The sequence below is a fragment of the Nomascus leucogenys genome, chromosome 16 (genome assembly GCF_006542625.1).
Source record: "Nomascus leucogenys isolate Asia chromosome 16, Asia_NLE_v1, whole genome shotgun sequence".
NCBI classification, from domain to species: domain Eukaryota; kingdom Metazoa; phylum Chordata; class Mammalia; order Primates; family Hylobatidae; genus Nomascus; species Nomascus leucogenys.
Genome location: NC_044396.1, coordinates 34,525,001 through 34,547,143, shown reverse-complemented (window position 1 = coordinate 34,547,143; position 22,143 = coordinate 34,525,001). Strand labels below are relative to the sequence as shown.

Here is a 22,143-nt window from a genome sequence, read left to right as displayed (position 1 = left end):
CGCTCTTTCACCCAGGCTGGAGTGCAGTGGCGCAATCTCTGCTCACTGCAAGCTCCGCCCCCTGGGGTTCACGCCATTCTCCTGCCTCCGCCTCCCGCGTAGCTGGGACTACAGGCGCCCGCCACCTCGCCTGGCTAATTTTTTGTATTTTTAGTAGAGACGGGGTTTCACCATGTTAGCCAGGATGGTCTCGATCTCCTGACCTCGTGATCCGCCCGCCTCGGCCTCCCAAAGTGCTGGGATTACAGGCGTGAGCCACCACGCCTGGCAACATGGTCATTTTAAAAGGCTATTTGATGCAAATAATTTTGTATTTAGATTGATTTTTTTTTTTTAAGTACAATTTCCATTTTATTTTTCTCCGGAGAATAGTCTGTCTTCAATATTTAAGAACTCAGCTCCTTACATGGGCTTTGGTGGGGGACGTGGGGCAGCACCCGCAGGTCTAAATCAGGGTGGGGGTGTTCGGTCCTTGCGGGCTTCACGAGATCGATTCCTGACTACTTTGCTGTGAATTGCACAACTCACACAGTAATGTAGCTTCACATACAGCTTGGGAAGCACATAGGCATCGAAGACGCTCGCTTCAGAAATGTCCCTGACTGCTGCGGCCTCCACTATGTTTCGAATGACGAATTTCTTAATGGCCTTGTCCTTGGGCACGCATCGGGCACAGTTAGTGCAGCGAATAGGCTGCACGTGGCTGCGGCCCTTTTTGGCACGACCATTGTTCCTTCTTTTCTTTGTCATTTTGGAGGCACGGACCGGAGAGAGTAGATTGATTTTTATAATTTACAAAATACTTTTCCAACAATCCTGAGTAGTGGGCAGTACTTACATAAAACTGCTTGATTATTGAAGTGTTGTCTTACATAAAATCCCAGTGTATTAGCACCACTGTCAAGGCCCTCACTAAAGTAGCTCTGGCTGATGTAGTCTGCTTTGTTTAGGGGATGAAGGTAAGTCTGGAGTTGGTGCCAGGACCATAAATGGATAGAACTAGATAGAGGCAGAATAGTTGTGAAAGAGACAGAGCCATAGGTAGGCCTGGGCCAGTTGCTGGAGAAGTAGCAGGCTGGAGCAAAATTCCAGACCATGCAGACTATAAGTTGACACTGTTGTTAACAGGGTTGTTTTCTAAATTAGGGTGGAAAAGTATTCTAAAGTGCCTGGCAGTGCTTTACACATAGTAGTTGTTCAGCACATCTTAGTTGCTTCCTGGATAACCTTTTCTCCAAAAATGGTGGGGCGGAATCCAGATTTTATGTGTGATCTCATGGTTTAATCTTGGAATTTACCAGGATACTCTTTTGGATATATCCTAGATATAATAGGCCAGGATCAGCTGTCAAGAATCAATGTATTTCACCATAATGCACTCAACTGAGGCAGCATTTAAAATTTTATGTATTGGATTTTCAGCTATACATAACCTTTTTTTTTTTTTGTTTTGCTCTATAGTGGCACTGCCTAATAGAGATATGTGAGCCACATGTCTAATTTAAAATTTTCTAATAGCTATATTAAGAAAAGTAGGCCAGGCATAGTGACTCACACCTGTAATCCCAGTACTTTGGGAGGCCTAGACAGGAGGATCGCTTGAGCCTAAGAATTTGACACCAGCCTAGGCAACATAGCGAGACCCTATCCCTACAAAAAATCTAAAAATTGGCCCGGCGTGGTGGCTCATGCCTGTAATCCCAGCACTTTGGGAGGCTGAGGCGGGCGGATCACAAGGCCAGGCGATCGAGACCATCCTGGCTAACATGGTGAAACCCCGTCTCTACTAAAAATACAAAAAAAAAAAAAAAAAATTAAAAAGTTAACCACGTGTGGTCCTCTGGAGACTGAGGTGGGAGGATCGTTTGAGCCCAGGAGGTTGAGGCTGTGGTGAGCTGTGATTGTGCCACTTCACTTCAGCCTGAGTGACAGAATGAAACCCTGTCACGAAATTTAGAAATTCCCATTCCAGCAGGTGTAGCTAAAAAATAATAATTAAAATAGGTGGAATTAATTTTGATAATCTTATTTAACTCAGTATTTCTCAAACACTATGTCAACAAGTAATCAGTGTAAAAAATGTTAGTAAGGCCAGGCACATGACTCACACCTGTAATCCCAGCTCTGGGAGGCTGAGGGGCGGATCACTTGAGCCCACAAGTTTGAGGCTGCAGTGAGCTATGATCACACCACTGCACCCCAACCTGGGCAGCACAGCCAGACCCCCATCTCTTAAAAAAAAAATCAAATGAGATATTTTACCTTTTTTTGGAGTAAGTCTTTGAAATCTTATGTGTACTTTATACTTAAGGTGCATCTCAATTCAAACTAGCCACATTTTAGCTGTGCAGTAATCATGTATGGCTAGTAGCTACCATATTGGGTTTAGTCTCCTACCCCACATAGCTTTGACAAGATTGGACATGTTTGGGGTGATGTGGCCTTAGACCCCCACATAGCTGTGAAATACAGCAGATATCTTAAAGGGGAGATGCTTGTCATCCTCCTCTCACGGAACTTTAAGCTTTTTTTTTTTTAGACAGGGTGTCTCTCTGGCCCAGGTTGGAATGCATGGTGCCATCATAGTTTATTGCAGACTCAAACTCTTGAGTTCAAGTGATCCTCCCACCTCAGCCTCCTGAGTAGCTAGGACTACAGGTGCACCCTCAGGCCCAGTTAATGTTTTAATTTTTTGTAGAGACGAGGTCTCATGTTGTCCAGGCTGGTCTTGAACTCCTGGCCTTAAGTGACCCTCCCGCCTAGGCCTCTCAAAACTCTGGGAGACTTAATGTGCCTTTCCACTGCAGCCTACTGCATTACCCTGGAACTCAGCACATGTCCTGTGGAGAAAAGCCAATCATGTTTGCAGTTCCTCTAGTTTGCAGTCGACGTGCCAGTCCCAAGGAAACCACCAGAAGCTGTTCTTATTTGTCTTTCCCCAGTAAAGTCTCTCTGGCTGGAGTACACTGGATCCTCAGCCTTATCCGAAATCAGCAAATCAGCAGCTCACCTCAGAAGGGGTTCTCTCTGGAATTTTAGTTCATCTCATTTTCATTGCTTCCACGGCTATCCCATGTCTTTAGTAACGTGATTTTGGAGTTTATCTAATTGTTTTCTAGTTGTAGTGTGAGTGTTTTGTTTGCTGCAGTATACTACATCCCACCTGGAAGTGAATGTCTATACTGTAAATTTTTTGAAGCTAAATCTAACATACATTTTTCTCTATGTCACATTTATAAGAAGGAAGGCAGGTAAGTGAGAAGGGTTAAGTAATGTCAGTCGAGAAATACTTATTTGAAAATGTGTGTTGAAATTAGTTCTTGAAAGAAAGCAAGCAGATGAAAAATGAGGAAGAAAAATTAGGCAGTCTACCTTTGCATTTTCATTTCACTACTTTTGAGGCACAGTAAGTGATTTTTAAGTGTCTTGGTGTCTGCTTGTACTACTTGCTAGGTGTATGACCTCTCTAGCTCTCAGATCTTACTGTATAAAACAAGTGCCACAGTGCCTGACACTCAGTGTTAGTTATTAACATGAATATCTTTTGTACACCTCTTTCTTACCTCATGCTGCTCCATTTTCCTGAAGTGTTCTCCTTCCTATCCTTGTACTCTACACTTAGTTATCATCTGTTTATCTTTAATGCCCCAATTTGGATGACTTCTGTTTCATGAAGGATTCACTTCTAGTATTCCTACTTAGAGTTAATACCATGTTCCTCAAATACACTAGACTCTGCTTGAGAATTTAATCTTTGGGAGATGGGTATAGGCATCAATATTTTTTTTCTTTTTTTTTTTTTTTGAGATGGACTCTCACTGTGTCGCCAGGCTGGAGTACAGTGGCGCCATCTTGGCTCACTGCAACCTCCACCTCCCGGGTTCAAGCGATTCTTCTGCCTCAGCCTCCTGAGTAGCTGGGACTACAGGCGTGTGCCACCATGCCTGGCTAATTTTTCTATTATTAGTAGAGACAGGGTTTCACCATGTTGGCCAGGATGGTCTCAATTTCTTGATTGGCGGATCTCGTGATCCGCCTGCCTTGGCCTCCCAAAGTGCTGGGATTACAGGCATGAGCCACCGCACCTGGCCATGCATCAATATTTTTCAAAAGCTCTTCAGATGTTTCTGAGGTATAGCAAACATTGAGAACCATTGGCATAATGCACAATTCCATTAAAGTACCAGTTATATTGGTTTGTCTGCATGTCTTCTTCCATAGCTAGGATGTGAATTCCACAAGGTCAGGAACTTTTTTTTTCATGTTTGTATCTTAAGTACCTGACACAGAACCTGGAATATAAAGAGACTTAGTATGTGAATGAATATATTTTTATATCTAAAATGTTGGAAAAATAATTCGGAGAGGACAACAGGAAATAAAGTAAAAATATTTGAAACTACGAATATTTAAACTGCATGCTCACTCTGGTTTTTCAAGGAAAAAAGGATGTGCTATTTAAAATTCTCTGTATTCACCCGGCACGGTGGCTCAAGCCTGTAATCCCAGCACTTTGGGAGGCCGAGGCGGGCGGATCACGAGGTCAGGCGGTCGAGACCATCCTGGCTAACACAGTGAAACCCCGTCTCTACTAAAAATACAAAAAATTAGCCGGGCGTGTTGGCGGGCGCCTGTAGTCCCAGCTACTCGGGAGGCTGAGGCAGGAGAATGGCGTGGACCCGGGAGGCGGAGCTTGCAGTGAGCTGAGATCGCGCCACTGCACTCCAGCCTGGGGGACAGAGCAAGACTCCATCTCAAAAAAAAAAAAAAATTAAAAAAATAAATAAATAAAATAAAATAAAATTCACTTTATTTGGTCGGGCTCATGCCTGTAATCCCAGCACTTTGGGAGGCCGAGGCGGGTGGATCACCTGAGGTCAGGAGTTCGAGACCAGCCTGGCCAACATGGCGAAACCCCGTCTCTGCTAAAAGTACAAAAATTAGCCCAGTGTGGTGGTGGGCACCTGTAATCCCAGCTACTTGGGAGGCTGAGACAGGAGAATCACTTGAACCCAGAGGGCGGAGGTTGCAGTAAGCTGAGATCGCGTCACTTCACTCCAGCCTGGTCAAAAGAGCAAAGCACCATCTCAAAAAATAAATACGTAAAAATAAAAATAAAAAATTCTCTTTATTATGCTTTTTTTTTTTTTTTTTTTTTTTTTTTTTTTTTTTGAGACGGAGTCTCGCTCTGTCCCCCAGGCTGGAGTGCAGTGGCGTGATCTCGGCTCAGTGCAAACTCCGCCTCCCGGGTTCACGCCATTCTCCTGCCTCAGCCTCCCGAGTAGCTGGGACTACAGGTGCCTGCCAACACGCCCGGCTAATTTTTTGTATTTTTAGTAGAGACGAGGTTTCACCGTGTTAGCCAGGATGGTCTCGATCTCCTGACCTCGTGATCCGCCTACCTCGGCCTCCCAAAGTGCTGGGATTACAGGCTTGAGCCACTGCGCCCGGCCTATTATGCTTATTTGTTGCATACTTGCTATGGAACTACAACTGTGCTAGGAATTACAGGGGTTTAGAAAAATACACTTAAGTGTCTTCTGCCCCCCAAAATTTGAAATATTATGCATTATAGAGTAAGAATTTTTTTGTCTTCAAGACACTGTAAAAGCTAATAGGGTTGTTGAGGTAAGTACTGCAAGGCATTAAAAAACGAATAATGATACAAGAGTTCCTTTTTAATTAATGCAATGCTTCATGAATTTTTGCGTCATCCTTCTCGAGGGGTCATGCTAATCTCTGCATTCTTCCAATTTTTATACATGTGCTGCCAAAGCAAGCACATACAGGAGATTTAGAGAAAGGACATTTCCTAGTCTCTTAGCTGCTGGGGTAAGGACAGCATTCAAGAAAGAGGTGCAGTTTGCACTATGCCTGTAAGAATTGCTAGATTTTGTCAGAAAGAAAGTATAAAAATGGTAGTCTATCCATATCCTCAGATGTGGTGTGGGGGTGGGGGGAAGGTAGTCTAGACAAAATGAAAACATTAGCATTATTTTGAAAATAAACTAGTTTACCTGGATAGTAGACTCTTGATTTCCATATACAACTTCATAAACTTGGTTCTCACCCAGGCCTCCTATGATAGTAAATGTTAGCACCATTTATCCAATTATTAAAACCCAAGAGTCCTCCATTTTTTCCTTATGCTGTACATGCAGTCCATTAGCAGGTTCTGTTCTACATTTAAAATAAGTTCCAAAACAGACAACTACTTGCCTCTTACATCATCTTTCTAAGAGTATGCATCCAACTTGCCCACTGACCTTCCTCCTGCCCTTTGTATTTGTTGTTCCAAGACAGGGTCTTGCTCTGTCACCCACGCTGGAGTGCTGTGGTGTCATCATCGCTCACTGAGCCTCAGACTCCTGGCTCAAGCAGTCCTCCCACTTCAGCCTCCCAAGTAGCTGAGACTACAGGCATACGCCCCTACCTGGCTCTTCCTGCCTTTTGAACCTCAAACTCCTCCTCAGGACCTTTGCACTTGCCATTCCCTCTGGAATGTTTTTCTTCCAGATCTTTGTGTGACTTCCTTCTGCTTCACATTATGCTGTTCTCAGCTCCATTGTCACTTCTTCAGAGAGGTCTTTAACCTGTCTGAAAGAGCTTCCCTCTCCCCTACCATTCTTCATTTCCAGAACCTTTTTTCTTTTCTTTTTTCTAGCCCTTACTACTCTGAAACTGTATTGTTTACTACTCTGAAACTGTATTTCTCATCAGCATGTGAGCATCATAAGAGCAGGATTTTGTCTTATTCACTGAGCCATTCCAAGTTTTTAGGCGAGTGCCTATATATAGTGAGTGATCAATAAATATTTATCGAATGAATTGTAGACTGTAGATGCTAGACATGTAAGACATTATCATGGAGGCTCTTGAATGTCCGAATGGGTTGTTGCTGTGTAATTTGCTTATTAGTTATCAGCTGTTGTGAGTCTTTGTTCTGAATAACTTGATCACAACTCTTTTAGGAAAGCTTAATAATAGTACAACTATTATCTCATTATATATTCACATAAATTCTGTGAGGTAGTATTTATTATCACCATTTTATAGGTGAGAAAACTGGCCTGTTTTGAGGTTTGTTATAATGCATTAGACTTAGGAACCACTTAAGAATTCTGTTGCTATGACATGTTACGTAAAATAGTTTATTTTCGTTCTTTAAGAACGTTTTTGTAAAGAAAATTTTCAAATGTTTGTAATCTCATCAACCTTTTTCCATTTGAAATTGATCTTAATGAGCCAATTAACTTAGAAAATAAAATCACTTCTAAACTGGTATAAACAAGAAGAGTACCTAGCACATAGTATACACTCAGTAAATATTTAAAGGAATGCATTATTAAAAACTGACAAAGTTCTACTTAGCTTTCTGAGTTACTTATTTTTGTTCTGTTTTTAAAAGATGCACAGTTTGAAAATGATGAACGAATTACACCCTTGGAATCAGCCCTGATGATTTGGGGTTCAATTGAAAAGGAACATGACAAACTTCATGAAGAAATACAGAATTTAATTAAAATTCAGGTATGAATAAATTACTTTTATGCTTATAATTATTATATTTCTAGAAAATAAGAACATTTAACATTTAAAAGAAATTAAGAGAACCTAGTAGAAGTTGAGCAGTAGTAAAATTTAATGTATTGTTTCTCTTCAGAAATTTGGCCTTTGGTTTATAGTCTTAACATGAGCACTGGGGGATGGAACTTAATGTGCCATACTTAAGTATTATGTTGCCCCTATGTTGTGGAAAATTTAAAAACCAGGGGTTTGTGCTCTCCCAATTGATATTTAAAGATTATGTAAAAAGTAGATAATATTTTTAATTAATGGTAAATTTTAGATTTTTGTAATCAAGAATATATAAAATTTTAACCCAGTAGGGAGAATTTTAGTAGGCAGTAAGTAGCCCAAAAACATCATTCAAAGATACAGTAGCTAGCAGTCAAAGCAAATATTAGGTACTTTCATAGTTAAATAAACTTTTTCTCTTTTGAGAATTTTAAAAATTTCTTTTCAGGTTGGATAAAAGAAAATCCAGGTCATTCCCCACCTTCCCAAGAATTAGTGTGGTGATTGTCAAGTAGAATTAGGACCTGAAGAAAAGAAAATGAGCAGAAAAACGACTGCTTCCTTTATGAATTCAACCCAGAGCAAAGAGATTTGTCATGTTATTGCAATCTTTTAGGCTGCTAGAGAAAGCAAGTCTTTCTTAATACACTACTGTAAAGTCAAATGGGTGACAAAGTTTATAGCAAACATTTAATATATTCCTTACTATTTGCCAGGCACTGTTCTAAACTCTTTCGCATAAAACTCTTACATCCTCATAACAATCCTATGAAATGGGTACTATTGTTTCCACCATTTTACATATAAGGTAACTGGGGCACCAAGAGGTTAAGTAGCTTACCGAGTTTACATAGCTACCCAAATGGTAAGTGGTCCTGTCTTACCATGTTACCAAAAATGCCAATGCGTGAAAAAAATGATCATTAAAAAACATCTAGCTTCTTAGGTTTGTATTAGATATTTTCCAGGGATCTGACTAGCAAATTTTATGTATCCTAATCATCACAAACATCATCTACCTCCTCTCATTTCCCTTTTACTCAAAATTAATATTTAGGTGGGTCCTAAATGTACGTGGTATGGCTTCTAATTTATTTATTAATACATACTTTTAATTTGGGTCTAAATTAGAGATAGAATGCTGGGCATTTATGAATAAATGTGCATGGGACCAGTGCAAATTTTTCATGTCATTTCAAGCGACACTTACTTTGTCTTTGAAAATGTATTTTATATCATTTATCAAATTAAAATTATTAAACTACATAAAAATGTTTTCAACAGAGGATTTCAGACTTACGTGAGTTATCTTAATAATTAAATAATTATTGGGTATTTTTAAACGCAGTCTAAGGTTGGTATTTTTCATCTTTTAGGCTATAGCTGTTTGTATGGAAAATGGCAACTTTAAAGAAGCAGAAGAAGTCTTTGAAAGAATATTTGGTGATCCAAATTCTTATATGGTAATTATTTAAATTAAAACCATAGAATTTTAGAACTGTTTATGTAGAATGAGGAAAACTGAAAGAAAATTGGAAGAGAAAAGAAATGCTTTATCTTTTAAACAGTATAGAATAATACTGTGCAATAGAAAAACTACGCAAGTCACATATGTGATTTAAAATTTTCTAATAAGCTGGATGCAGTAGCTTACACCTATAATTCCAGCACTTTGGGAGGCTGAGGTGGGAGGATCCCTTGAGCTCAGGCATTCAAGACCAGCCTGGGCAACATAGAGAGATCCTCATCTCTCCAAAAAGAAGAAATAATAAATAATGAAAAATAAATAAAATTTTCCAGTAGTCATATTTAAAAAGTAAAAAGAGGCGGGGTGCAATAGCTCATGCCTATAATACCAGTACTTTAGGAGGCTGAAGCAGGAGGATCATTTGAGGTCACTAGTTCAAGAGCAGCCTGGGCAACACAGCGAGACCTTGTTCTCTACAAAAAAATTAAAAATTAGCCAGGTGTGGTGGTGCAATACTGTAGTCTTGAGGTGGGAGGATTGCTTGAGCCCAGGAAGTCAAGGCTGCAGTGAGCTATAACGCTGCCGCTGTGCTCCAGCCTAAGCAACAGAGAGAGACCCTGTCTCTAAAAATAAATAAATAATAAAATAGTATAGTATTTGCATATAACATATGTACATCCTCCTGTATACTGTAAATCATCTCTAGATTATGTATAATAACTTACACAATGTAAATAGTTGTACTGTTTAGAAACAAAAAGATACAAAAAAGTCTGTATGTGTTCAGTACAGGTGTAATTTTTTCCCCCATACATTTTGTGGAACAAATACATGCATTTCTTTTGGGTTTATATGAAGAGTAGAACTGATGAGTCATAAGATGTGTACATACTCAGTTTTAGTAGATATTGCCAAACTGTTTTCCAAAGTAGTTATGTCAGTTCCTCCATTAGTGTGAAGGAATTCTAGTTGCTCCACACACCTTACATCTGGGTTTTCATTTTAGCCATTCAGGCAAATACACAGTGCTATCCCATTGTATTTTAATTTGTTTCCCTGATGAATAATCAGATTGAGCACTTTCCCTTGATAATTTTAGTAGATAGAGTTGGAGAGTGACTACCTTAATCCAATAAGGAACCTGGGCCTAGCAGAGAGTAGGTTGGGCAGTTTTGGCAAGGCTTTGTCTGTCTCTAATTTAACCCTGTCCCTGGGGTATAACCCTCCAGAAATTTCAGCCAATAGCCTGATATGTCTGTTGGGTTATCTACCCTTATATTTTCTCCGTAGCACTATGAGACTACTGAAAATTCTACTCTGCTTATACCTCCCAGAAGAGGAAAACTTATGGCCAGGAAATATGAAGAGGTTAAGATAAGTACTTAACCTCACTAGTATTAATGTTGTCTCATTAGGGCAATATTAAGTACTATATTGAAATACCACTTCCCATCCCTCAGACTGGCATCAATTAAAATGTCTTAGAATATCAACAGTTGTCTCAACAAATTGAGAAATGATTGTACTGCCTGCCATAACTTCCTTTCAAGACTGTAAATTGGTACTTCTTTGGGAGATCATTTTAGCAAAATATTTTAAGCATACATTCCAGCAATTCCACTTCTAGACAATACCTTAGAATAGCTGGTTTCACTTTTAACTGCATATTTTAAAAGCCATGAAGCTTTAAAGGCAACAAAAAAACAAGGCCTTCCTGAGACAGTTGGGATTGAGCCTAAGAATTTTTTTAAAGTTCTACAGCTTTTATTGTGCAGCCAGCCTTGAAAAAGTTACTGTCCAAGAAAAACACATACAATGCACAGAAATTATTGTAGAAAAATGTCGAAGAGCAATGCAATAATTGCAAGTAGCCTAAATCCCTCGATAGGCTTAAAGAATGGATGAATAAGTGATGTTTTTGATCAGTGTAGTACTTTATACTTTACAATGGCAAAAATAACTACTTCTAGGAATATTAGATCAGCATGGATAAATGTTGTAAACATAGAGTTGAGTAAAATATAGCAAGTTTCAAAAGAATACGCATCGTACAACACCATTTGTAGAGTTTAAACCATGCTAAGCAATGCTACATATTTGTGGATACATACATATGTAGTGCAAGTAAAGGAATTCCTGGGAATGGTGAATTCTAAATTCAGGGTAATAGTTACAGTTAGAGGAAAGGGGATACAATCAGATTATGGTAGTAAACAGGGATTTTAACCGTATTGATTATGCTTTATTTCTTAAACTGGGTAATCGATACTCTGGTTTATGATACATATTTTTTTGAATCTGTCTAAAATGTAAAATATTTTTTAAAATGAGGAGAGGCCAGAAGAAGTCAGAAAAAGGTACATTGGCATGCCATTTAAAACTTAATTTTAAAAATATCTGTGTCTCTGAGTTTATAAAGTGATTTCTTTTCAATTAAATAATATATGACAAAAATCCTTGTATCTGTAACTTTGTGTGATTTATGTTAAGATATTTCTTCTCTTTTCTTTAGCCTTTCAAAAGCAAATTGCTTATGATAATCTCTCAGAAAGATACATTTCATTCCTTTTTTCAACACTTCAGCTACAACCACATGATGGAGAAAATTAAGAGTTATGTGAATTATGTGCTAAATGAAAAATCATCAACCTTTCTAATGAAGGTATACATATTATTCAAGAGTGACTCTAATAATAGACCTAAAGGAAATGTTATAATAAAGGAGAATACTTGAAATAGAAATCCTTTAAAACTAGTCAGAATTTTTCATTGTGGTTTTGTAGAAAGGTGTGGTAAAATGTTACATTTTGTGGACCTAATTAAAAGATTTATGAGTGATATGTACTTTTGTAACTTTTCAAAATTAGTTTGGGAAAATTTTCAAAAGAAAAAGTTGAAGGGAAAACATAGAATGAATTAAAAATAAAAATAGGCAAAAGCAAATATTCATTTTAATTTAAGTAAATTTTAAAGATGTTTTTAAACATATTTTTAGGGAAAAATAGAATTGTATTAAAGAAGGGCCTTTTAAAATTTTTCTAGGCCAGGCACGGTTGGCTCATGCCTGTAATCCTAGCACTTTGGGAGGCCAAGTTTCAGGAGTTCGAGACTAGCCTGGGCGACATGGTGAAACCCCTTATCTACAAAAAAATACAAAAAAATTAGCTGGCCGGGTGCGGTGGCTCACGCCTGTAATCCTAGCACTTGGGGAGGCCAAGGCAGGCGGATCACACAGTCAGGTGATCATCGAGACCATCATGGCTAACATGGTGAAACCCCGTCTCTACTAAAAACATACAAAAAAAATTAGCTGGGTGTGGTGGCGGGCGCCTGTAGTCCCAGCTACTCAGGAGGCTGAGGCAGGAGAATGGCGTGAACCTGGGAGGCAGAGCTTGCAGTGAGCCAAGATCGCGCCACTGCATTGTCGCCTGGGCGACAGAGCGAGACTCCGTCTCAAAAAAAAAAAAAATTAGCTGGGCATGGTGGCATACACCTGTAGTCCCAGCTACTTTGAGGGGGTTGAGGCTGTAGTGAGCTGAGATTGAGCCACTGCACTCCAGCCTGGGTGACAAAACGAGATCCTGTCTCAAAAAAAAAGACATTTCTCGTCAGGCGTAGTGGCTCATGCCTGTAATCCCAGCACTTTGGGAGGCCGAAATGGGTAGATCGCTTGAGCCCAGGAGTTTGAGACCAGCCTGGGCAACATGGCAAAACCCCATCTCTACAAAAAAAATAGAAAAATTTAGCCAGACATAGTGGCACACGACTGTAGTCCCAGCTGCTTGTGGCGGCTGAGGCAGAAGGATCGCTTGAAGCTGTAGTGAGCTGAGATTGAACCACTGTACTCCAGCCTGGGTGACAAAGTGAGACTCTTGTCTCAAAAAGACATTTCTGGTCAGGCACGGTGACTCATGCCTGTAATCCCAGCACTTTGGGAGGCCAAAATGGGTGGATCGCCTGAGCCCAGGAGTTTGAGACCAGCCTGGGCAACATGGCAAAACTCCATCTCTACAAAAAAATTACAAAAATTTAGCCAGGCATAGTGGTGCATGCCTGTAGTCCCAGCTACCTGGGAGGCTGAGGTGGGAGATCTCCTGAGCCCAGGAGGTTGAGGCTGCAGTGAGCTGTGATTGTGCCACTGCACTCCAGCCTGGGTGACAGAGTGAGACCCTGTCTCAAAACAAACAACAATAAAATTTTTCTAATAACATTTTATTTTCTGTCTTGGCCTCCAAAGTTTTAAGTTGACAGTGTTATAGTGGAGCATCTTGATTGATTTGAGATAATTTTTATTTCAAAATATCTAGAATTTTTATTTTTATTTTTTTCTGTGCAGCCTTTTCTCTTAAAATTGCCTGGAGAGCATTTTGTCTATCAAATATATTTACAAGGAAAGACCACCTTCATAACGCTGATAAACCAAGCAGATAGCTAATGTAGCTGCTGGCAGTGTCATAATTATTGGTGAAAATAACAACACAGTGCCCTTTATTGGCCTGTGAACAGATACATTGGCTATGACTATCAAAGAATTACAAGGCTTAATTTAATGCTGTTTGTTTAAAATGGCTTAATGCATTTCTTCCTATCCTCCTACCTCCATGCACACCGTTTTTTAAGGCAGCGGCAAAAGTGGTAGAAAGCAAAAGGACAAGAACAATAACTTCTCAAGATAAACCTAATGGTAATGATGTTGAAATGGAAACTGAAGCTAATTTGGATACAAGAAAAAGGTTTGTAATTTAATCAATTTGTATATTTTTTGTTTTATGAATGTTCTGTCTTTATGTAAAATTGATGTGAGTCATTTTATTAAAAATAATTATTGAGTAGCATGTTATCTTGCTGATGATTAACATTTAGGTATTCAGAGTACTGTAGAGTTATTTCATGACTTGTGCAAATTAGATATGCTAAGCAAAAGTAGAGAATAAGAAAATATTACAGTTTAAATAATGTGGATAGTTTACCATTCTTACTGAGGGTATGCTTAGGAACAAGGGTGAGGTTGGACTCCTGTGCCCCTTAGTTGTTTTTAGATTCTACATGTTCTCATTATGTGATTCATGTTTCACTGTACTAAGAGTCTAGTATTTTAAGATATTATTCATATATCTTCTCTAAGCGTAAGCTCACTGCTTCATTTGGTGCTCAACTGAAGAAATAGTGATTTGCTTTAATACTGGAGGAAAACAAGTTGTGTCAGTCCTATATATTGAGAGATAGTTGTTAAGTCTCCTGGCCAGGCGTGGTGGCTCACGCTTGTAATCCCAGCACTTTGGGAGGCCGAGGCGGGTGGATCACGAGGTCAGGAGATCGAGACCACGATGAAACCCCGTCTCTACTAAAAATACAAAAAGTAGCCAGGCGTGGTGGCGGGTGCCTGTAGTCCCAGCTACTCGGAGAGGCTGAGGCAGGAGAATGGCGTGAACCCGGGAGGCGGAGCTTGCAGTGAGCTGAGATTGCACTACTGCACTCCAGCCTGGGCGACAGAGCGAGACTCCGTCTCAAAAAAAAAAAAAAAAAAAAAAAGTTAAGTCTCCAAAACTATTTTTTCTTTAGGGATTTTCAGGGGTGATTTTTGTCTTTTGTTTTAGAAGCTTAAGTATCTTCCCCTATTGAGGAAGATAAAACTCTTAACATTATAAAGATCTTCTTTTCTGTTGAACCCATGGTCTGTTTTCTCTGTTCTTCTATCCTTAAACCAAAGCCAGATAATCAAATCTCTGTGGTCTCTGGATGGGTATATTTCGAAATGGATGTAATATTACTTTCTTCTTGGGACCATAACCTAAGTGTTGCAGGGACCCCATCTTAACTACTTATTTAGAGGTGGAGACTGGGGTTCAAGTTGGATCTACACTGCATTTGTCACATCTTAGGACTGAGGCTCTGTCATCTTATAGTGGCCCCTCCTATTGTTCCTGCCTGTCAACGCATGACTTGTTCCTCACTGATTCATCTCTCCAAAGGCTGCACTAAAGTCTTATTTCACATTGATGTACTTTTCTAAAATCCAATTTAAGAAGTAGAGATTCCATTTTTATTGGCCCAATTACTTCATTTTGTTTCAAAAATCAAAGTTTAGTGATACTAATACCCAATACATTCTTGTGGCCAAGCCATCCTGCTCATGATAATACTGCTAATACCATGGTTCTTACAGATAATCATAAGCACACTTCCTATGGACTCTCCTTATATAGTACTACCCACTTATTTCAGATGCTCTCCTAGACACAAACACAGTGCAATCCATGTGTACCAAACAGAACTCTTCATGTTCTCATTTGCCTCTCTACACCCTGTTTCTCTTTAACCTCACACATCCAGCTGCTCTCAAAGTATTAAGAACCCCACCTCAGAAATGCTTCTCCAATCTATTTTTATCTATATAGCTTTGTACCATTCAAATCCATCCTTGACATAACTTCCAGAGTTAGCTTCCACAAAAATAAATCTCTTTAGATCACTCCCAGCTTAAAAACCTTTTGGCTCCTATTTCCTACTAGATGAGTCAGAATTTATTGGCATGGCTTATAAAGCCTTACGTAGACCCATTCTATTTTTTTTTTTTTTTTTTACATACAGTCTTATCCTTAAGCATGAACTCCTCCCTGTCCACGTACATGGTACTTTCTAGCAGCACAGAAGCTTTGTTCCTTCTATTTGAATTCCTATCATTTTATTCTCTCCAAGGCAAGCTCTTACTTGCCATTCAGTCTATCTCAGAGATCACCTATATGAAGTCTTGCCCAGCTCTGTAATCAGAGTTGTTACTTCTGTGCTTTCATAGCATACATCTCTATAAAAGGACTTATCTTCATTAGTAACTTATTTGTTTACCTGATTCTTTCAATAGATTGAGAATTATTTGAAGGTTCTTACTTAGCTTTGAAGCATCTTAATTAGCTTGGTATCCTCATTGCCTAATTCATTACCAGGCATACATTAGAACTTGCTGTACACTAGTTACAGGGAACAAAACTAAAACTAGAAACAGGGTAAAGATCAAGAATCGAGCAAATACCAAAACCATCCTGGAAGCAGAACCAGGGCAAATAAAGCATCAAATCACCAATGTCATGACAGTTACCAATAAGGATTCAAGTAAAGCAAGTATAGAATCAGAAGTGTGATTGTGAGGTCAGACAAATCCTAGAAAAATGGAAAACTCCATGTTATGAAGACTGGATGAAATATTTTGCTCTGATAAAGCTTATACAGTTGTTCCTTGGTGTTTGAAGGGGATTAGTCCTAGGACATCCATCCTTCATGAATACCAAAATCCAAGGATGCTCAAGTGTCTTACAAAAATGGTGTAATAGCCAGGAACAGTGGCTCACACCTGTAATCCCAGCACTTTGAAAGGCTGAGGCAGGAGGATCACTTGAGCCCAGGAGTTTGAGACCAGCCTAGGCAACATGGCAGAACCTTGTCTTTACAAAAATTAACCAGTCTTGGTGGTGCATGCCTGTAGTGCCAACTACTTAAGAGGCTTAGGTGAGAGGATCACTTGAGCCCGGGAAGTCTGCAGTAAGCTGCGTTTGTGCCACTGCACTCCAGCCTGGGTGACCCTCGGCGAGACCCTGTCAAAAAAAGTGGGGGGGGGGGAGGTGTAATATTTGCATATAACCTACACACATCCTTCCATATACTTTAAATCATCTCTAGATTACTTAAAATATCTAACACCATGCTGAAATAGTTGAGATGGACAGCTTCATGGAGGTACTAGTCTTGAGCAGGGGCTTTTGTAGGATGGTTAAGTTTTTACAGATGGATAGAAGAGGAAATATCATTTTAGGAGAGAGGAATAGTACCGGTTAAAGCATGGAGGTGTAAATAGTCATGCTGTGTGTATGTGGAAACCATTTTAACTATAACAAACAGGAACTTAATCGATTCCCAAAAGTTCAATTGGAGACTGCTGGAGAGAACCATAAATTAAAATTGAACCCATCAAATTGTATACTTTAAACATGTGCCATGCTTTTTATGTATCAATTATACCTTAATAAAGCAGTTTTTAAAACTTGAATTCATGGAAATAAAGTGCCATAGAAGAGTTTTTGAAAGAGTGTTATAAATGCTTGACTACACCATTAATTATGCTTATGTTTGGAGAAGCTTGATTTAATACCTCTTCTAAGCATGTCTGGACAAAAATTAGCCATGTTGTAATGGACTGTATATGTCCCGATGTTACTGAGGTTTCTTTCCAAAGTTATTTTTTTATAAATTGAAATATGCCTTGACTATGTGGAAAGTACTATCCTTATGAAAAGTTTCTTTTGTTTACATTCTTACAAATTTTTTCTTCTTTTAAAGTGTTAGTGACAAACAGTCTGCGGTAACTGAATCCTCAGAGGGTACAGTATCCTTATTGAGGTGAAGTAAATTGACGTTTTTCTTCTTTGTCTTTCAAATCTTTGATTGAAGCAATTCATGCAGACCTAATATAACTACCACATAAATGATACAATTGAAAGAATATCTCAGGGTCCTACTTAGCCCAATAGATATTCACGACTCTGAGACATCTTGAAATTCCAAACTCTAGAGACCTGCTCTGAGACTGGGTTGTTTCACATTGTTTCTACAAAGCCATTATTGGAATACACATATAGGCAGTTCTTGAGCTTAAAACAGATGTTTAGTAAACGCTTATCTGTCATAGAAACAAAGATACGATACTGGGGCAGGAAGGGGATGGGAATTACATTTCTAATGGATGCCCCAATGCCAATTTTATGAAAGTTACTTGAAAAACTTTATTTGATCTAATAGAATCGCTGTGACAGACAATGCAACCTGTCCCGAGGGCAGAAAGTCTGCATGAATGATTTCTAACATAGAGCAGTTGGGATCACAAGTGGAACCATGGGAGGAGGTGGCTGACTTCATGTGGCGGAGGTGATTGGACATGAGGAATTGAGAGGCCAAGATGGTATATGAATTGTCTGTGAGAACACTGAAATAATTCATAATAGCAGCACTTAGGTGTAGAGAAAGATCTGAGAATGATGAAGAAGTGCTTGGAAGGATGGTAAATGGCTGTGAAGAATGATCGAAGGTGATATATCTCAGTGGCATGAATCCTCAAGGCTGAAGTTTCTATGGAAGCAGGATCTTGAAAGTGGCATTCATTAGGAAATGAAAACTGCTGTCTCTGGAGTCCTATAGTTTATGGAGGGTGGAAGATTAAGATTAAGCTTGAGAAGGCTACCAAGAAGAGAAACATTGTCCCCAGGGGAAAGCTAGATTTTAGACAAGGCAAAGAGCAGAGAGGAATGGGTGAAGAGATTGAGAATGACATTCCAGAAAGGACACTAGAGTCTTGGGAAGGAGGGACAGAGGGGAAGAGAGAAAGGATAGCTGGTCACCTACAGTATCTATAGGGATAAAAGTATAACTAAAATAACCTACATTTTAGGTGGAGATAATACAGCTGCCTAAGCTTAGGTGAACTGCTTTTTGAATCTTAGTTTGCTCCTTCATAAAATTGGATTAATATAATACCAATTTGGCAGAGTTTTCAAAAAATGATGCCACATCCTGTGTTTCCAAACAGCCTTACCTTTCAAAACTCTTTTTGGAAGCTATAAAGATAATCAAGTGATAACTGCCATTATGTAAAGGAATTTTGGAATCCGTCTTTGGGGAAATAAAAGCCATAAGAGAGAAGGAAAGCTAATACTTTGTAGTTTAAGGATTTTTTTCTTTGATGTATCTAATTGGAAGGCCGAAAGAGTCTTGTCTTTTTTTTTTTTTTTTTTGCCTGCTTCTTCTGAGACATCAAAAAACATATTGATTTCTGCGGAGTAGATGAGATGGAGAAAGATGAGAGAGGCAACAGAAATCTTAAGAGGCCACAGGTTACGATGGGGCACTAAGCAGGGAGAGCACCAAAGGAAGTAGGCCAAAGTATTAATAGAAGATCCTAGAACAGATTAAGGCAAATCATTTACCTTTTTTCCATTGCTTTACTAATCTTTCTGGAGCCAATTACAAATTTTCATGTTTTATTTTATTTTAGGTCTCACAAGAATCTTTTCTTATCTAAGTTGCAACATGGAACCCAGCAACGAGACCTTAATAAGAAAGAAAGAAGAGTAGGAACTCTTCAAAGTGAGTACTGTTATAACAGTTTTAGAAGGGGAGAATTGATATGTCCTCAAACAATCCAGCCATTGACTTTACTACTATAGCAAAAAAACACACACTTCAGAAAACTGAAGCACAAAGTCTGGACTTCATAGAGTTAATTGAGGTAGTGTTTAATTTAGAAAGTTAGCTATTTTGACTGTCTAGCTTAGGGTTCTTTTGCTATGGTGGTACACGGCTTTCCTACTTTCACTGTGTTCAGCAACTTCAAATATAGTCATATGCCACATCATGACATTTCAGTCAGAGACAGACTGCATTGCATATAGGATGGTGGTCCTGTAATAATGTAATGGAGCACATATGGAAACTTGATAATGTGGCACTTGATATTGGCATTGCATATCAAGTAGGGGAAATGATTGATAATTAGCAATGGTACTGGGAACCATGGGTTTTCTATATGAATATATATATATATGTTTGTGTAAGTGTACTCTTAATAATGTTCACCTAAGGACAAAATCACCCAACGACCCATTTCTCAGAACATATCCCCCTTGTAAAGCAATTCATGACTGTAGTTACTTTTCAGAAACATTAAGTACAGTTGATTCTTGTTATTCACAGTAGTTAACGTTTAATAAAGTCTGAGAGCGTTGACTTGGCAAATTACAAGTTTCTTTTTGGTGTGTATTCATTTAACAAATGTTTATTGACCCCACATTAATATTTTAGGTACTGAACTGATACTGAGATTTTTTTTTTTATACTTTAAGTTTTAGGGTACATGTGCACAACGTGCAGGTTTGTTACATATGTATACATGTGCCATGTTGGTGTGCTGCACCCATTAACTCGTCGTTTAGCATTAGGTATATCTCCTAATGCTGTCCCTCCCTGCTCCCCCCTGAGATTTTTAATATGGATCTAAACCTAAATACTTATTGATAAAAATAATAGACATAATGAAATTAGGTTTATTTCTTCATGCTCATAAGGTACCATCTTGGTGCCAGGCAAATGATAGGCCTGCAGTAAATATTATAGAATAAATTTGTTCATACCTGATGGCTGATGACATGGCAACCATTAGCAAATATTTGTAAATAGAGTTCTAAAATATTTACATTCATAGATATCATTCCCATTTTAAAGATGAGAAAACAGAAACTCAGTAAAGTTATGTGCTTAATGTTGGTGGAGTTCCAAGATTGGTTTTCTACACCTATTGCTGCAAGACAGCTGGGAATCATTTTAAATGAGAATAACGTGAGCATTTTCCTAGAGTTTTAATTTCATAGTATGAAATTCAAAGAAAAGGAAATGTAGGCCAGGCTCAGTGGCTCACGCCTATAGTCCTAGCACTTTGGGACGCTGAGGCAGGTGGATTGCCTGAAGAGCTCAGGAGTTTGAGACCAGCCTAGGCAACATGGCGATATCCTGTTTCTACTAAAAATAGAAAAAATTAGCCAGGCGTGGTCGTGTCTGCCTGTAATGCCAGCTACTCAGGAGGCTGAGGCACGAGAATCCAGCTTGAACCCAGGAGGTGGAGGTTGCACTCCAGCCTGTGTGACAGAGTGAGACTGTCTCAAAAAAGAGAAAACATGGTTTATCTGCAAACTCGAAGACTATGAACTCTTTGCAGACTGGCTTGACAGTGACTGTGGCTATTGAGTCTATAAGGTCTTTGAGTTTTAGCACATTTTATTAGGTGTCAGTAATAAGTATGTTTTCTTAAAAAAATCCAGTGTACTTCAGTGGTACCTAGGTACCCCCTCTTTATAGTTTGAGGATAATAATTTTGTTTGTGCTAAACCTTTTTTTCTCTTCTTTTTCTGTTTTTGGAGACAGAGTCTTACTTTGTTGCCCAGGCTGGAATGCAGTGCAGTGGTGAGATCTTGGCTCACTGTAGCATCTGTGGCTACTTGGCTCAGTGAGCATCTTGGCTCACTGAGCACTGAGGCTCAGTTGATCCTCCCACCTCAGCCTTCCAAGTAGCTGGGACCATAGGCACTTGCCGCCACACCCTGCTATTTTTTTGTTTGTTTGTTTTGAGATGGGGTCTCACTGTCACCCTGGCTGGAGTGCGGTGGCTCGATCTTGGCTCACTGCAACCTCCATCTCCAGGTTTCAAGCAATTGTCCTGCCTCAGCCTCCTGAGTAGCTGGGATTACAGGAGTGTGCCACCACACCCGGCAGGTTTTTGTGTTTTTAGTAGAGATGGGGTTTTGCCCTGTTGGCCAGGCTGGTCTGGAACTCCTAACCTCAGGCAATCTGCCCACCTCGCCCTCCCAAAGTGCTGGGATTACAGGCGTGAGCCACCACACCCGGCCTTTTTGTATTTTTTGTAGAGATGGGGTTTTGCCATGTTGCCCCGGCTGGTCTCTAACTCCCAAATTCAAGCAATCTGCTTGCTGTAATTGTGCTGAGATTACAGGCATTAGCCACTGCTCCCAGCCTAACCTTTTTTTCAAAAACTAATTTTTGTGTTGTAAAATTGACATATGCTTAGGGAAAAAAAAATCAAGTTAATTCAGAAAAGTTGAAAGAAAAAGCCAAATCATCCAGATTTCATCAGTGCAGAAAAACTCACCAGCATTGAGTGAAATTATTAATATTTGAGTCGAAAGCTTTTTATAGGTAAATGCATTCAATCCTCAAAACAACCTTAGGAGATTAGTGCTTTTTTTTTTTTTTTTTTAATCATCTCCATTATACAGATGAGGAAGCTGAGACTTAAAAAGGTAAATAAAATGCCTTTGGTTACACAGTGTATGAATAGAACAGGAGCCAAAATTTGAAATCAGACAGTCTGACTCCAGAACCCAGGCCTTTAATTGCTTAGATGGACTACCTCAATAGAAGAATGGATAGATTGAAAGCAAATCAAATTTTAGAAAAATGTCGTCAAGTTACATATGTTACTTGAAAATATATTTACATTTAATTTTTAATATGTAAAACTGAAGTATTCAGTACTTCAGATA

The 22,143-nt window shown here is 39.1% G+C and overlaps 2 protein-coding genes and 1 non-coding gene across 4 annotated transcripts in view; 1 reads left to right on the top strand and 2 right to left on the bottom strand.

Annotated features, from left to right (window-relative positions):
* The window catches only part of TERF1 (telomeric repeat binding factor 1), a 40,124-nt gene that overhangs the window by 5,800 nt on the left and 12,181 nt on the right, over positions 1–22,143 (top strand). The window contains exons 3-8 of one of the 2 annotated variants that reach the window (XM_030795112.1): positions 7,409–7,530; positions 8,955–9,041; positions 11,559–11,708; positions 13,667–13,779; positions 17,378–17,437; positions 19,086–19,177. In XM_030795112.1, the coding sequence (XP_030650972.1) occupies positions 7,409–7,530; positions 8,955–9,041; positions 11,559–11,708; positions 13,667–13,779; positions 17,378–17,437; positions 19,086–19,177 (624 nt within the window). The remainder of the gene's footprint in view (positions 1–7,408; positions 7,531–8,954; positions 9,042–11,558; positions 11,709–13,666; positions 13,780–17,377; positions 17,438–19,085; positions 19,178–22,143) is intronic. The other variant, XM_030795113.1, reaches the window with a different exon arrangement.
* On the bottom strand, positions 404–772 carry LOC100592108 (40S ribosomal protein S26-like). Its single transcript, XM_012496124.2, has one exon. It carries the CDS (start codon positions 748–750, stop codon positions 451–453), a length of 300 nt encoding a protein of 99 aa, XP_012351578.1. The 5' UTR covers positions 751–772; the 3' UTR covers positions 404–450.
* LOC115830706 lies at positions 5,680–5,783 on the bottom strand. The gene has a single exon (XR_004026261.1). It is a non-coding gene; the product is annotated as a U6 spliceosomal RNA (small nuclear RNA).

Coding starts and splice junctions, on each gene's coding strand:
- LOC100592108 (XM_012496124.2), bottom strand. CDS start 750: ATGACAAAGAAAAGAAGGAACAATGGTCGTGCCAAAAAGGGCCGCAGC.